Below are 13541 nucleotides of genomic sequence, written 5' to 3'. Positions count from 1 at the left end.
GTTGTAACACCACTACGTGCTTCTTCTATCAGGAAGTTCCTATTTTACATAGTGGGTAGGACACCTGTCTCTGGAGCGGAAGGACCCAGGTTTGAATCACAGTCATTCACTTTTCTTTCTGCATTATTACTCTAATGTTACTTCGTCAAAAGGTAATATATCTTCTGAATTAATCTGTCAAAGATTTGCTAAAATAGCGTACGTAGCCCCCTGAGACCAGGTTGGATATGAACATTGATTTGTGGATAGATGTAAATAGAGAATTTCTCAGTGAACTAAAGACAGGGATGCATTGTGGATGAATCCAAACTGATTTAATACAAGTTGCAATAGGGAGCCAAGCTAATGTCTTACAGGATTTCCTTGAGAAGGCCTTTATAACTTTAGCCATTTCTGGGAACAACTTCTCCTTCAACACTGTTTGTGGGCATGGCTACTGGCTCTGTACAAACTAGACCAGCAATCACACAATGTCAGTGAGGCATTATCAGAATGCCCTTGGCCCAGAATGGCCCTAGGCATTACATTTCCAGACTGGCAGTTAAACAAGACATGAGCACGTGTGAGCTTCACACATACCATGGAACACTAGAAAACATTGTATTACTAGAACCAAAATGTTTTAGGATATATATTCTAGGAATTGTTTGAATTATTCAACAGAGACAGTGGGGAGACAGGAGGACAGAGAGTTTTTTGCTGAAAAACCATTGGAACGGATTGAACCTGTCATGTGCATCAGAGACAAAGGCCCCGACCTCTGGACCACCTTTGACCTTAAGTATGATCCTGATCATTCCCAAATGTCCAATTTCAGGGAATTAACTTTTTCACTTTGAGTATCTGTCAAGAATGTGGAGAACCCAGAAGGAATGTAAAGCTGAAGGTCAGTCTATCCTTTATCGATCCAAAAAAAAGCTCAGTAACTCTTTGAATGTGCTACTTTAGTTGGAACTGCGTCTCTCAGCTAAGCTAGCAACACTGTGAATGACCTACATTGAAAGCAGTCGATATAAAACTGCCCTATCAACCACCAACCAACATTAGACTTCAAGCATTGTGACTTCAGCTTTTCTTTACTGGCTTATTTGCTGGTGGCATAGTGGAGGATCTGGATTTAAGACAGTGGGAAGTGGGGTGGATCGACCTACAGCTGCCTGCCAGCTGAGAGGTAATCTGGATCTAAAAGCTCAGGGCTGTGCTCCCCGAGATGACAAGGTGACAAATGTCATTAAGCCCTTAAGAAAGGCATTTAGTCCTAATGGATATTGTAAGGTGCTCTGGATAAGATTGTCTGCTAAATTACTAAGGCGAACATATCCATTAACCACATCATATGCACATCATCAGCTAGAGACAGCTGGGTAGACAGAGGGCATTGATTCACTTCTGAAGGCTGTGGAGTACTAGGCTGAATCTGAGGGTTTTAAATTGCACCGTTCCTTTAAACGACACAACGGACTGTACTGCTATTCATGCTCCAAATGTTTAAGTAGGCCTGCTTCCTCTTATCAGTGTCAATAGGACAGCATAACTCCCTCTTTGGATACAAAAAAACACCCTATTTCTAGGTAGCACAAGTAGCTGCCGTGTCTAAACATTGATGCAATACAAAAACAATCTTGAAAGTTCCTTATAATGGTCTTTGCATAATTAATAAAAAATATATAAATTAACAGGCAACAAAGAGAAAAAAACAAACAATCTCTGGGGATATTGGGCACAACTTTTGGGTGATCTTGCCTAGAGGCATGGTTTCAACCAATACAAAGACTCACCTAACCAAGCCGCCATTGTTTTGTTCTTTCTGAGGTTTCTTGTAGACTTGTCTAAATGTCGCCACATATCTCCCTCCTCATCTTCCTCCCTCCTCATATCCACCTCTCTCCCCCCTGATTCCCCCCCTCCTCATCTTCCTCTGTATTTTCTCTAAGCCCACCCCCAAATATATCCATCCTCTCTCCTTCAGTCTTTTGTTCACTCCATCACTCCATCTTTCTCCCCCTTTGGATCGCCCCCCATCCCCTGGTTGCATGCCCCAAAAAGCAGGAGGCTGAAATCGTCTGGGCCGAGGACACACACAGAGAGAGCATTATTAATTCAGACTATCCCTCTTGTGATTGTCTTTGCATGACTTAACTGAGATGCGAATGGGTGAAAGATGGATGTGAAAGATGGATGTGAAAGATGGATGTGAATGATGGATGTGAATGATGGATGTGACTGATGGATGTGAATGATGGATATGAATGATGGATGTGAATGATGGATGTGAATGATGGATGTGAATGATGGATGTGAATGATGGATGTGAATGAGATGTGAGTGGCTTTGTCCTTGCTGTGTTTGAGCGTGTGTCTGTGTACACATTTCTGTCCAGCTCAGCAAAGTACTGTCAGCACCATGACAGAACAAAGCCACCTGAAACCTCAATGAGCATCCCCCAAACGGATTCCATGTTGCATGTATTATATGGTAATAGGAGTCTCTGGGTAATGGATGCCTGCGCCCGCCTCCACTCCTCTCTGAACCAATGAACTCTCACGTGCACTTCTTCCACACTCCTCTCCGAACTAGTGAACTCATGTGCACTTCCCCCCCACTCCTCTCCGTACCAGTGAACTCTCACGTGCACCCCCCCCCTCCAAACAGACCAAGGGGAAACTCTAACAGACCTGGCTGTGTGGTAATAATGGGTCACAGACTGCCCAGTGGCCAGTGATGAAAAGGTTATCTGGGCAGAATATCTGATTTAAGTTGTACCCCAGAGTTCATTGGATTTAGAGCATCCACAAAATGACTAAAGTGTAAATGGAAACATAAAACAAAAAAAATCACCTGTGATGTAGAGTCACGCAGAATATTTGTAAGAATACAAGTGTGTGCAAGTGTGTGTGTGTGTGTGTGTGTGTGTATACTGGGTACACAACATTCAGAGGCCTTCTTAACACAGTCATGCATACAGGTGCAAAGATGGGAATCTACCTAAGTTTGTGTGCCAGTTGCGCCTGTGGATATGCCCCCCACCCCCCACCTCCCCACCCCGCTGGGTGGTTCCTGACCGATAGGCCAGCAAGAACAAGCAGCAGGGTGTCGTTGTTCTGGGATATTTAGTCCACGCAGTGCGGGGGGAATGTCATCGGAACTGACTTAACTCCCATGTGCCCCACGGAAGGGAGGAATAGCTAATGGCCCTTAGCGAGCTCGACAAAGACGTCTCTACAGGCCGGATGAGATCGACGGCAGGCCTCTGGCTGTCGTTCTGTCTTTCTCACAGGACTTTGACAGGGCCACTTCCTCTGTGTACGGCATCATGGAGAGAGCTGGTCCAATGGCGCATTGAGTAGAGTTATGGCCACTTTGTAGATGAATAGTGAAATCAACAGCCTCTGGAAAATGTCATATTGCTGAATGTGTTTACTTGGACTGGCACTGGAACTGCCAATATCACATTTACTGCAGCCGAGTAATGATGGATTGGAATTTCAGATGCAGTTTTATGGAGAAATTAACTACCTTGGTACTTTCACAACAGACCATACTGGAGTGGTCGACTGGATGTGAGATTGAGCTACTTGTCTTTTACAGACAGTGTTACAGCAGAAAGCTTTCAGCCGTCTCACGAATGGTGGAGTGATTCAGGACAGTTTCTTTTTTGGTTTATCATTCTTTCATTGTGGTATTTTTAATGGCTGTATCTTTAAAGACGGCATCTTTAAAAGATTATTTCTTTAATGATTACCATTAAAAAAATATGGTATCTTTAATAATCATCTTTGAAAACAGACGATTTCACAGAACCACCGCACAGCGCAAATATCAGAAACGAGCATAAATCAGAGGAATCAAGAGAGAGACAGAGACACAGGGAGAGGAGGAATCAAGAGAGAGACAGAGACACAAGGAGAGGAGGAATCAAGAGAGAGACAGAGACACAGGGAGAGGAGGAATCAAGAGAGAGACAGAGACACGAGGAGAGGAGGAATCAAGAGAGAGACAGAGACACAGGGAGAGGAGGAATCAAGAGAGAGACAGAGACACGAGGAGAGGAGGAATCAAGAGAGAGACAGAGACACAGGGAGAGGAGGAATCAAGAGAGAGACAGAGACACGAGGAGAGGAGGAATCAAGAGAGAGACAGAGACACAGGGAGAGGAGGAATCAAGAGAGAGACAGAGACACGAGGAGAGGAGGAATCAAGAGAGAGACAGAGACACAGGGAGAGGAGGAATCAAGAGAGAGACAGAGACACAGGGAGAGGAGGAATCAAGAGAGAGACAGAGACACAAGGAGAGGAGGAATCAAGAGAGAGACAGAGACACAGGGAGAGGAGGAATCAAGAGAGAGACAGAGACACGAGGAGAGGAGGAATCAAGAGAGAGACAGAGACACAGGGAGAGGAGGAATCAAGAGAGAGACAGAGACACGAGGAGAGGAGGAATCAAGAGAGAGACAGAGACACAGGGAGAGGAGGAATCAAGAGAGAGACAGAGACACGGGGAGAGGAGGAATCAAGAGAGAGACAGAGACACAGGGAGAGGAGGAATCAAGAGAGAGACAGAGACACGAGGAGAGGAGGAATCAAGAGAGAGACAGAGACACAGGGAGAGGAGGAATCAAGAGAGAGACAGAGACACGAGGAGAGGAGGAATCAAGAGAGAGACAGAGACACAGGGAGAGGAGGAATCAAGAGAGAGACAGAGACACAAGGAGAGGAGGAATCAAGAGAGAGACAGAGACACGAGGAGAGGAGGAATCAAGAGAGAGACAGAGACACAAGGAGAGGAGGAATCAAGAGAGAGACAGAGACACAGGGAGAGGAGGAATCAAGAGAGAGACAGAGACACAGGGAGAGGAGGAATCAAGAGAGAGACAGAGACACAAGGAGAGGAGGAATCAAGAGAGAGACAGAGACACAGGGAGAGGAGGAATCAAGAGAGAGACAGAGACACGAGGAGAGGAGGAATCAAGAGAGAGACAGAGACACAGGGAGAGGAGGAATCAAGAGAGAGACAGAGACACAGGGAGAGGAGGAATCAAGAGAGAGACAGAGACACAAGGAGAGGAGGAATCAAGAGAGAGACAGAGACACAGGGAGAGGAGGAATCAAGAGAGAGACAGAGACACGAGGAGAGGAGGAATCAAGAGAGAGACAGAGACACGAGGAGAGGAGGAATCAAGAGAGAGACAGAGACACGAGGAGAGGAGGAATCAAGAGAGAGACAGAGACACAGGGAGAGGAGGAATCAAGAGAGAGACAGAGACACGAGGAGAGGAGGAATCAAGAGAGAGACAGAGACACAGGGAGAGGAGGAATCAAGAGAGAGACAGAGACACGAGGAGAGGAGGAATCAAGAGAGAGACAGAGACACAGGGAGAGGAGGAATCAAGAGAGAGACAGAGACACAAGGAGAGGAGGAATCAAGAGAGAGACAGAGACACGAGGAGAGGAGGAATCAAGAGAGAGACAGAGACACAAGGAGAGGAGGAATCAAGAGAGAGACAGAGACACAGGGAGAGGAGGAATCAAGAGAGAGACAGAGACACAGGGAGAGGAGGAATCAAGAGAGAGACAGAGACACAAGGAGAGGAGGAATCAAGAGAGAGACAGAGACACAGGGAGAGGAGGAATCAAGAGAGAGACAGAGACACGAGGAGAGGAGGAATCAAGAGAGAGACAGAGACACAGGGAGAGGAGGAATCAAGAGAGAGACAGAGACACAGGGAGAGGAGGAATCAAGAGAGAGACAGAGACACAGGGAGAGGAGGAATCAAGAGAGAGACAGAGACACGAGGAGAGGAGGAATCAAGAGAGAGACAGAGACACAGGGAGAGGAGGAATCAAGAGAGAGACAGAGACACAGGGAGAGGAGGAATCAAGAGAGAGACAGAGACACAGGGAGAGGAGGAATCAAGAGAGAGACAGAGACACAAGGAGAGGAGGAATCAAGAGAGAGACAGAGACACAGGGAGAGGAGGAATCAAGAGAGAGACAGAGACACGAGGAGAGGAGGAATCAAGAGAGAGACAGAGACACAGGGAGAGGAGGAATCAAGAGAGAGACAGAGACACAGGGAGAGGAGGAATCCAGTTTGAGAGCAACAATGACTGCAGGCGAAGTGTAAAACACTCAATAAACACAGTGAGCTCTGTGGAGTGCTCAGCCCACATCACGAGCACGAACCAATCACACACGCACAGATACGCGTGCATGCACACAAACACACACACACACACACACCCAAGCAATCACACGCAAACAATAGCAAAGCCAGGACAAAAAAACAACTTGTGTGAATCTGAATGGCTCTCGCAGTAGAGCCCCTCCAACACCCAGCGTCTCCACGGGCCCAGGAGAGGAGGACCTGCCTCTACACCGGCTGTTTGGAGGGACAACGGGGATTCACCCGTCAAAACGCCACCCAGTGTAGATTGTGTAGCGCGAGTCCATTCTCTGCATCATCCCTGCAGTGCCAGCTCCCTGTCTGACACAGCCTGACATCCAGACGCCCCTGAGAGTCCAGCTCATCACACTGGCTTAGTCCTGCCGGCCAATACCCCTCATCAAACATCATCAGAACAATCCAAGCCATTTGCTTGGGGGCGATAACATACATAGAGTATACATTATGCAGGCCCTGAGAGCTTTTCAGTGTTTGTAGTATGTGAAAACAATCACAAGTTAATACCTTCAGTGTTGTGTCCAGAGTATGATTCACACAGGCACGCTAAGGAAAAGTCATCTGTCTTGGCCGAGTCTCCATTTGGATCTTGTTATTTAATGACTGGGAATGCTGCTTTGGGGTACGAACTGTTCCCGACAGGAGCTCTTGTTGTAGAACACTGAAGGTGAGCTTTTTTTAACAGGATTCTTCATTAGTCTCTAAAGTCTGTCTTAGACACATTTGACTAAACTAATATATTGCAGCCCAGAGCCTTATTGTTTCCAATGGCACAACTCAGGAAAGGCACAAGCTAATGAGATGTAATTGGACAATATTTGCACATGCTAGCATGCTTCTGTTAGGTAATGTCACTTTGGTGAAGTGTGTAATAACAAACTCATGAAACTACATTTTTAGAAACTTTAACATTGGTTTAAAGGTAAAAGCTTCGGTCCACTCGATTAGTGACATTATTTTTTGCTAAAGAACAAAAGAATGAGTAAATAGTCAGAATGTTGGCCCCTGGGCTTCCACGGCCCGACCACTCTTCCCTATGGGATGTGGAAATGATGCCTTGATGCTTCACGTTTATAGATCCGGTAGGCTATCTGGGTCCTCGTATATATCTGAGCTTAAAGCAAAACTTTGTTTAGAACTGGGTCTTCTGTGGCCAGATCAACAGTGGCACTGATGCATTCTTTTTGTCATGATTACTGTGTCATTGAAGTTCCGTTACATCATGTTAAGGAGGACAGACAGAATACAGCTTGTGGCTTGGCAATCATTTGTTCATGTATTTCCCTCTCACTTGAAAAAGGTAACTAAATAGGCCTTCATTATAAGCCTGGGGATACAGCACAGTAGAAAATATTAGAACTCGATTATGGGAACGAGGGTTGTAAGGCCTGCGAGGAGTGGAGGGATGGAGGTGGAGGAGGGATGAGAGAGGAGGGGAGGGAGCGGGCCACAGGGGGTTTTGGGTAGCAGCCAGGAGGGTCTTATGATTCCAAGGAGTGGGTGGGAGGCGAAGGCTGTTGGGTCCAAGCTGGCTTTGAGCTTCGCTGAAGCGTTAGGGCAGAAGAGAAAAGATACACAATACAAAAACACACAAGCATGCACGCGCGCGCGCGCACGCACACACACACACACCCACACCCACACGCATATATACACACACGTACACAAAAATACACCCTTTCTCTTTTTCTCTCTCTGTCGTCCTAGCAATGACCTTTTACAGAGTACAGACCTGAACTCACCTCCTGACTTTTCCCACTAACTCACAATCAGAGCTGGAAGGGAAAAAATGTGGTTTAGGAGAAAGCCACTGGGGTTGAATTGGCTAGAAGCACATTTCATACAGTGATTCCACAGCTCCCTGTATAAGTGTATTGCGATTATAACACCTGAACAGGGTTATAACACAGAGGCATATGCTACCTTCTTGGTTTTAAATACGGAATAGCTCACTTCAGTTAATCCGATAGATCGGTAGCACTGCATTGTCATTTGTGAGGTACTGTAAATCCGGTCAGACACTTAAGGTTGTACTTGTAAAATAGCATAAAAAAAGCTAAGTGCCGCAGTTCAACCTAGGAATCAGTATTTCCCCAAGATGGCTCACAATACACCTTTGTCGGGTTGTGCAGCTACTTTTAGAGTTTCTCCTCTATTATACTTTATGAGATCATCTTGACCTCACCAAATATTAACCCTAGCTCTGCTTGACACCAAAATGCATTTGTACAGATGTACGGTATACAATTTAAGCTTGAGAACAATGCCAGGAAACCAAGGCATCCTGCGTGAAGAAACAGATATACTCTGTATAGTCGTAGAAGCGGTGGCATTACCACGAAGCTTTTCCAATAGCCCTCTTTCTATCTGAAAAAAGATAAACCAGCGCACGTCTTGCTTGTAGCACTTCTGGTTATTTATTGAAGCTTACATAACGGCCCCAAGGCCTTCATCAAAGCTTTTTGCCATCTATCTACAACTCCCTAATGTTGGGTCACCAGAGAGCAATACAGATATATAGAGGGAAAGGGAGAGAGAGTGGAGACGGAGCACTAACAACTCCCGCTCCAGTGCTTCATGCCTCTGGTCAGGGGCTGCGAGGAAGTAGGAGGAATGGGAGGGGGTGGCTCCTAGGATGAGAGGACTTGAAGGGAGAGGTGAGAGAGGGGAAGAAGAGGGGAGGAGAGTGAACAGAGAAGGCTGGTTGACTGCTCTGTGGAGAAGCCAGGAGATCCTGACAGGCAGACCGAAGCCCGTCTCCGTAAAGGAGGAAGAGGTGGGTTTGTAATTTGAGACAACCTTGACAGAAAGTGGCTTTAGTTTCACTACTCAGCACAACGGTAAGATATTGGTTTCACTGAGGGGGGGGGGGCTCTGTGATGGGGATTATCTGGTGTGACTGTGGACATGTGCGCACGGGTGAGGCCGAGTCTCATTCTTCGGAGGCAGTCGAAACGATGTGACTGTAAACTGAGATGCCCGGCCTCCCGTGGGGTCACAGAGATTGATGGATCAAATACACAGTTAGACGGTGACAATTCAGCGGTGTCGCTATCAGGGAAGCCGTGACGCTGGCGGAGAGGGAAAGGGACACGCGCTCCTGCCTGCCAGCCACTGCTAGCGGATGAATGAGGGCCCTTGTGGTGAGGACTCAATGCCTGTGCTCTTTCTCTGCTGCCCAAAGGCCTCGTTTTGCTGTTCTGCTGTTCCACATTAATTCTCCAACAAGCTGAGCATTATGCTCCGAGTCATTCCGCTGTAGCTTGTACACAGTCCTTCTGGGAAAGAAGAGTAGCTAGGCGGAGTGGAAGGACTTGAGATAGTAGCATAGCGTGTAAAATGACTACCGGACTACTTTAACATCTCCCTGAGAGGAGAACCCAGGGGCTGCAGGAGGCGCTGCGACGGCAGCTATGTAGCCAGAAGCTTCTTTATGTCACTTCCTTTGCCCCCCACGACTGAGTGAGCACAGGTCTTTCCTCGGCCGGAGTGTGTGAGTTCAGTGGCTTGGTATGCCGTGCTAGGTCGCCACCGGCTGAAGTGGGTGTCTGCAGGCGTACAAGGCACTGTGACGGGCCCTGGGACAACGGGGAATTGTGGTTGTGGTGATGTCATCCTGTCACTGATCCGGCAAAGGTCATGAATCTCCTTCATGTAGGGCTTCCTGTTGGTAGGGTTAGTGGTTAGGTCTAGTGTGACCCAGAAGATAGACATCTCTCACGCTGCAAGGCTGGAATTTGGTCGAAACATTCTTGTGGGAAAACGAGTAAATGAACGAGTGGTCTAACTGCAGGCTTTTATGTTGGAGTCATCCACTTTCCTTGGCTGTCAAATGAATGCCTCCCTAACTGTCGCTGGCTAACTGCTTAACTGCTTAAAGTGGTTTTTGTGGGTCTAAACAATGCAGAGCATATTTATTTGTCAGAAAAGAATTGGTGAATGGGAGCCAACTCCTTGTAAATACTTGGTGTCATTTCAGACAGCTCAAATCGTTTCTGTGGGGCTGCACTTATTTGTTACTGTTACTTGGAAATATTTTTGTGTGAAATATCCTATTGTGACATTGAGCAGTTGTCACATCGCAGGAATTTCGCCCTCTGACTAACAAGGGATTTGAAATCCAATGACAGCCGTCATGAATTCCTCTGAGACCATTTAACACCTATTTCCTGCCATTCCTATGGATTGTGCTTCAGAAATTCCAAGGGTAATTTTGTGATCTGGATTGATTCATGTGCCCCTCAGCACACACCCACCAGCCTTTCAGCTACACAGCACACCTTCTGCTCTCCATAGAACCAGATGAATCACCATGCCAACACACAGTATACATCCCATCGTAGAACGCTAGAACTGCAGCTAACCAGTGCCTTCTATACATTCCGGTCTCTGCTTCTTCTCCCACAGATGTCATGGCGTCCGACATACCGAAGCTCCAAGTTTCGAAACGTCTACGGCAAAGTGGCCAACCGGGAGCACTGCTTCGACGGCATTCCCATCACCAAGAATGTCCATGACAACCACTTCTGTGCGGTCAATGCCAAGTACCTTGCCATCGTCACGGAGAGCTCAGGCGGAGGGTCCTTCATTGTTATTCCTGTATCCCAGGTAACCGTGGCAGCAGGCCAAAACTTCTACGTTAATCGCTGTGGGCTGTATCTCTGAAACATCTACTCTAGGGGATTGCTGTCAGTCATTGCTTTATGAACTTGGGGTTATCCTTTCCTTGAAATCACGGTCCATTACATAGTTTTCCCCCTTTCACAACCAATGTGCATTCCATGGTGAATTTTTTGTTCAATAACAGTGTGATTGTGTCCTTGCGGAGCTCTTAGATGATTATGAAACAGTAAAGGTCTGTTTTTACTTTGAGTCTTATGGTATCATAGTCATATCAATTGTGTTTTGGCGAATAATATTTGTGATGACTGGAAATATATTTGGGACGATGTATTAGATTTAAATGTCACTGTTCTTCCAAAACAAACCTTTTCAAGAGAGCTTCAGGTGCTTTAGGTACAAGGCAATATGAAGTTATACACATACAAATGGTCATCAGCCTTAATGGCTGTAAATCAGTCACTCAATGAATCTATTTTATAATTGAATTTATTATTTATTATAAAATAAAATAATTGATTTTATAAAGCCCTTCTTACATCAGCAGTTCTCACTTAGTGCTTTTCCAGATACCCAGCCTGAAACCCCAAAGAGCAAGCAACAACAAGAGTAGATGCACAATCTTGTATAACACTCAATTTCCAAACTGTACAATGACGCTCTCTAAACCAGCATCACAGCTGTCAGGGAAAACATAGGACGTTGCACATTCTTCAGTATGAAAACCAGGTGCGCGCTGGGAAATATGAACTACTATTAACTGAGAGCTGTGTCTTTAAGATGGACCTTGCCAGGACACTTGGTGCTCCAGGCTGAAAAGCCTTTCTTCCTGAGTGCAGGCCAAATCAAACTCTTACCAGAGACCAGTGCATGTTCCGCTAAGGCTTCTTAGCACTCCAGACCTGTACTGGTGTCAGCTGCTGGCAATTCTCTGGCTGCAAACATCAAAGGGGTCTGGGCTTATGGGTTTTGACCTATGAACAAAGACAGGTTTATAACGTGTTTCAGCGTGGGAACCATTATTGAACAATAATATGAACAAGTATTAGTCAGTTGCCTGCCGTCCAATGGCACGTTGCAATAACCTTTTCAACATGAACATGTGTTTTGATCAATTGCTAGATCTCTCATGTCTGTCGCTGGTTCTAGAAACTGGACGCTTCCTGTGAGGAGAGTTTACTTGGTAGTTCCCTTTGAATTTTAAGCGGGTGGTTGGGATATTGTTGCAGAGTAGATTTCCTGGCTTCTGACAGTGATAATAGAATAGAAAAACACAATAAAAACAAAATATGTTCATGGTAGAGGCCAGGCACGGACCCCCACCCGCAGCGGGCCCTGGTGCAACCGCACCTCCTACACCCCTGATAGTTACGTGCATGAATGCTGCTATACTGTAGCATCTCATTGAATTTCTGTTGTCTCTTTGCCCATCCAGCAAGGGCCTATTCCACTGGTTTATCAAACCCCAGCCTGGGTGTGGCAGACACTATACTCCAATGATCAAACCCCAGCCTGGATGTGGAAGACACTATACTCCAATGATCAAACCCCAGCCTGGGTGTGGCAGACACTATACTCCAATGATCAAACCCCAGCCTGGGTGTGGAAGACCCTATACTCCAATGATCAAACCCCAGCCTGGGTGTGGCAGACACTGTACTCCAATTATCAAACTCTAGCCTGGGTGTGGCAGACACTATATTCCAATCACACGAAGCAATTGTGAGAAAAATGTATCTGTGAAACCAGTGTTCTGATTAAGAAACTCAGTCAGACATGGAAACGCTGGGGAACACACTGTAATGTAAAGACTAGTGTGGGCGACGTTCCAGCTATAAACTGGAGAGGAGAGATCTGGACCATATATTGTGAACTATGAGAGCAACTACATACAAACGCTGCAAATCTACCCTGTTGACACAGCACTGGCGGTTATGAGGGACTGCTCATTGCTGCTGAGTGGTCTCAGCACTTCCATTAATTATGGTCTGTGACAAGCAGTTGGCTAACTGCTACTACACTACACTACCCAGCATGCCCTACTCTGTCCATGTCATAGTCTCAAAGCGTTCCATGCAGCAGGGCATCTTTCACTGTAATCCACCGTGAATGACCCTTTTGTCATGTAATGATCATTCAAAGTCATTCTGCTTACTGTGTTGCGATTAATCTGGCCAAGCCCATGGCCTTTGCCTGTTCAGTTCCCTCCTCATTTGTTCATGTGTTTCGGTGAGACACAAGCTCCGTTCCCAGGCCTTTCAAAGAGTGGATACATAGACATACTGTTTCGGTTTTCTTTTTGTGCCAAATGCGATGTAGTGTATCAATGTCATGGCAATGAAATGAACAAGACAACAGGTTCACATTTTCCTGAGATTTCTGCTGAATAGACTATTGGTAATATTCTTCTAGCATTATTTATGAGAGTTCCTCAAGGACCTACAGTGTTTTTTTTATATAAACTGTATATGCAGGCACCAACGTATGAACTGGAAACGTTACAGATCATTGTCCGTATTTAAATTAAATATTCTTGTCGTTTAGCAGATGCTCTACACCCGGAGTAATACAGCTAACGGCTAAGCTGGCTCTAAACCAGTTCAATACTCAGTTCCTTCATCTCTCTGAAAACAATCCCCACGGAAATTCTAGGAATCTAGACGGAGAGAATGATGGGAAGGGCTGGGAGGGTATTGAAACCCGTGTCACCAGACCTATACGTGATCTGGATTCTCGTGGG

At 46.1% G+C, this 13541-nt stretch overlaps 1 protein-coding gene across 6 annotated transcripts in view; it reads left to right on the top strand.

Moving 5' to 3' along the window:
• coro2ba (coronin, actin binding protein, 2Ba) overlaps window positions 1-13541 on the top strand; it is a 42887-nt gene that overhangs the window by 17133 nt on the left and 12213 nt on the right. For 2 of the 6 annotated variants that reach the window (XM_029124657.2, XM_034296237.1), the window contains one exon: window positions 10589-10789. The exons of 1 other annotated variant lie outside the window; for it this stretch is intronic. In XM_029124657.2, the coding sequence (XP_028980490.2) occupies window positions 10589-10789 (201 nt within the window). Of the gene's footprint in view, window positions 1-8725; window positions 8958-9002; window positions 9022-9129; window positions 9325-10588; window positions 10790-13541 lie in introns of those variants that run through there. 3 more of the 6 variants (XM_010875861.5, XM_020054826.3, XM_020054823.3) reach the window with 3 other exon arrangements.

Source organism: Esox lucius, chromosome 2 (genome assembly GCF_011004845.1).
Source record: "Esox lucius isolate fEsoLuc1 chromosome 2, fEsoLuc1.pri, whole genome shotgun sequence".
NCBI classification, from domain to species: Eukaryota; Metazoa; Chordata; class Actinopteri; order Esociformes; family Esocidae; genus Esox; species Esox lucius.
Note: the sequence above shows the minus strand (reverse complement) of the source record. Positions and strands in the feature narration are given on the sequence as shown.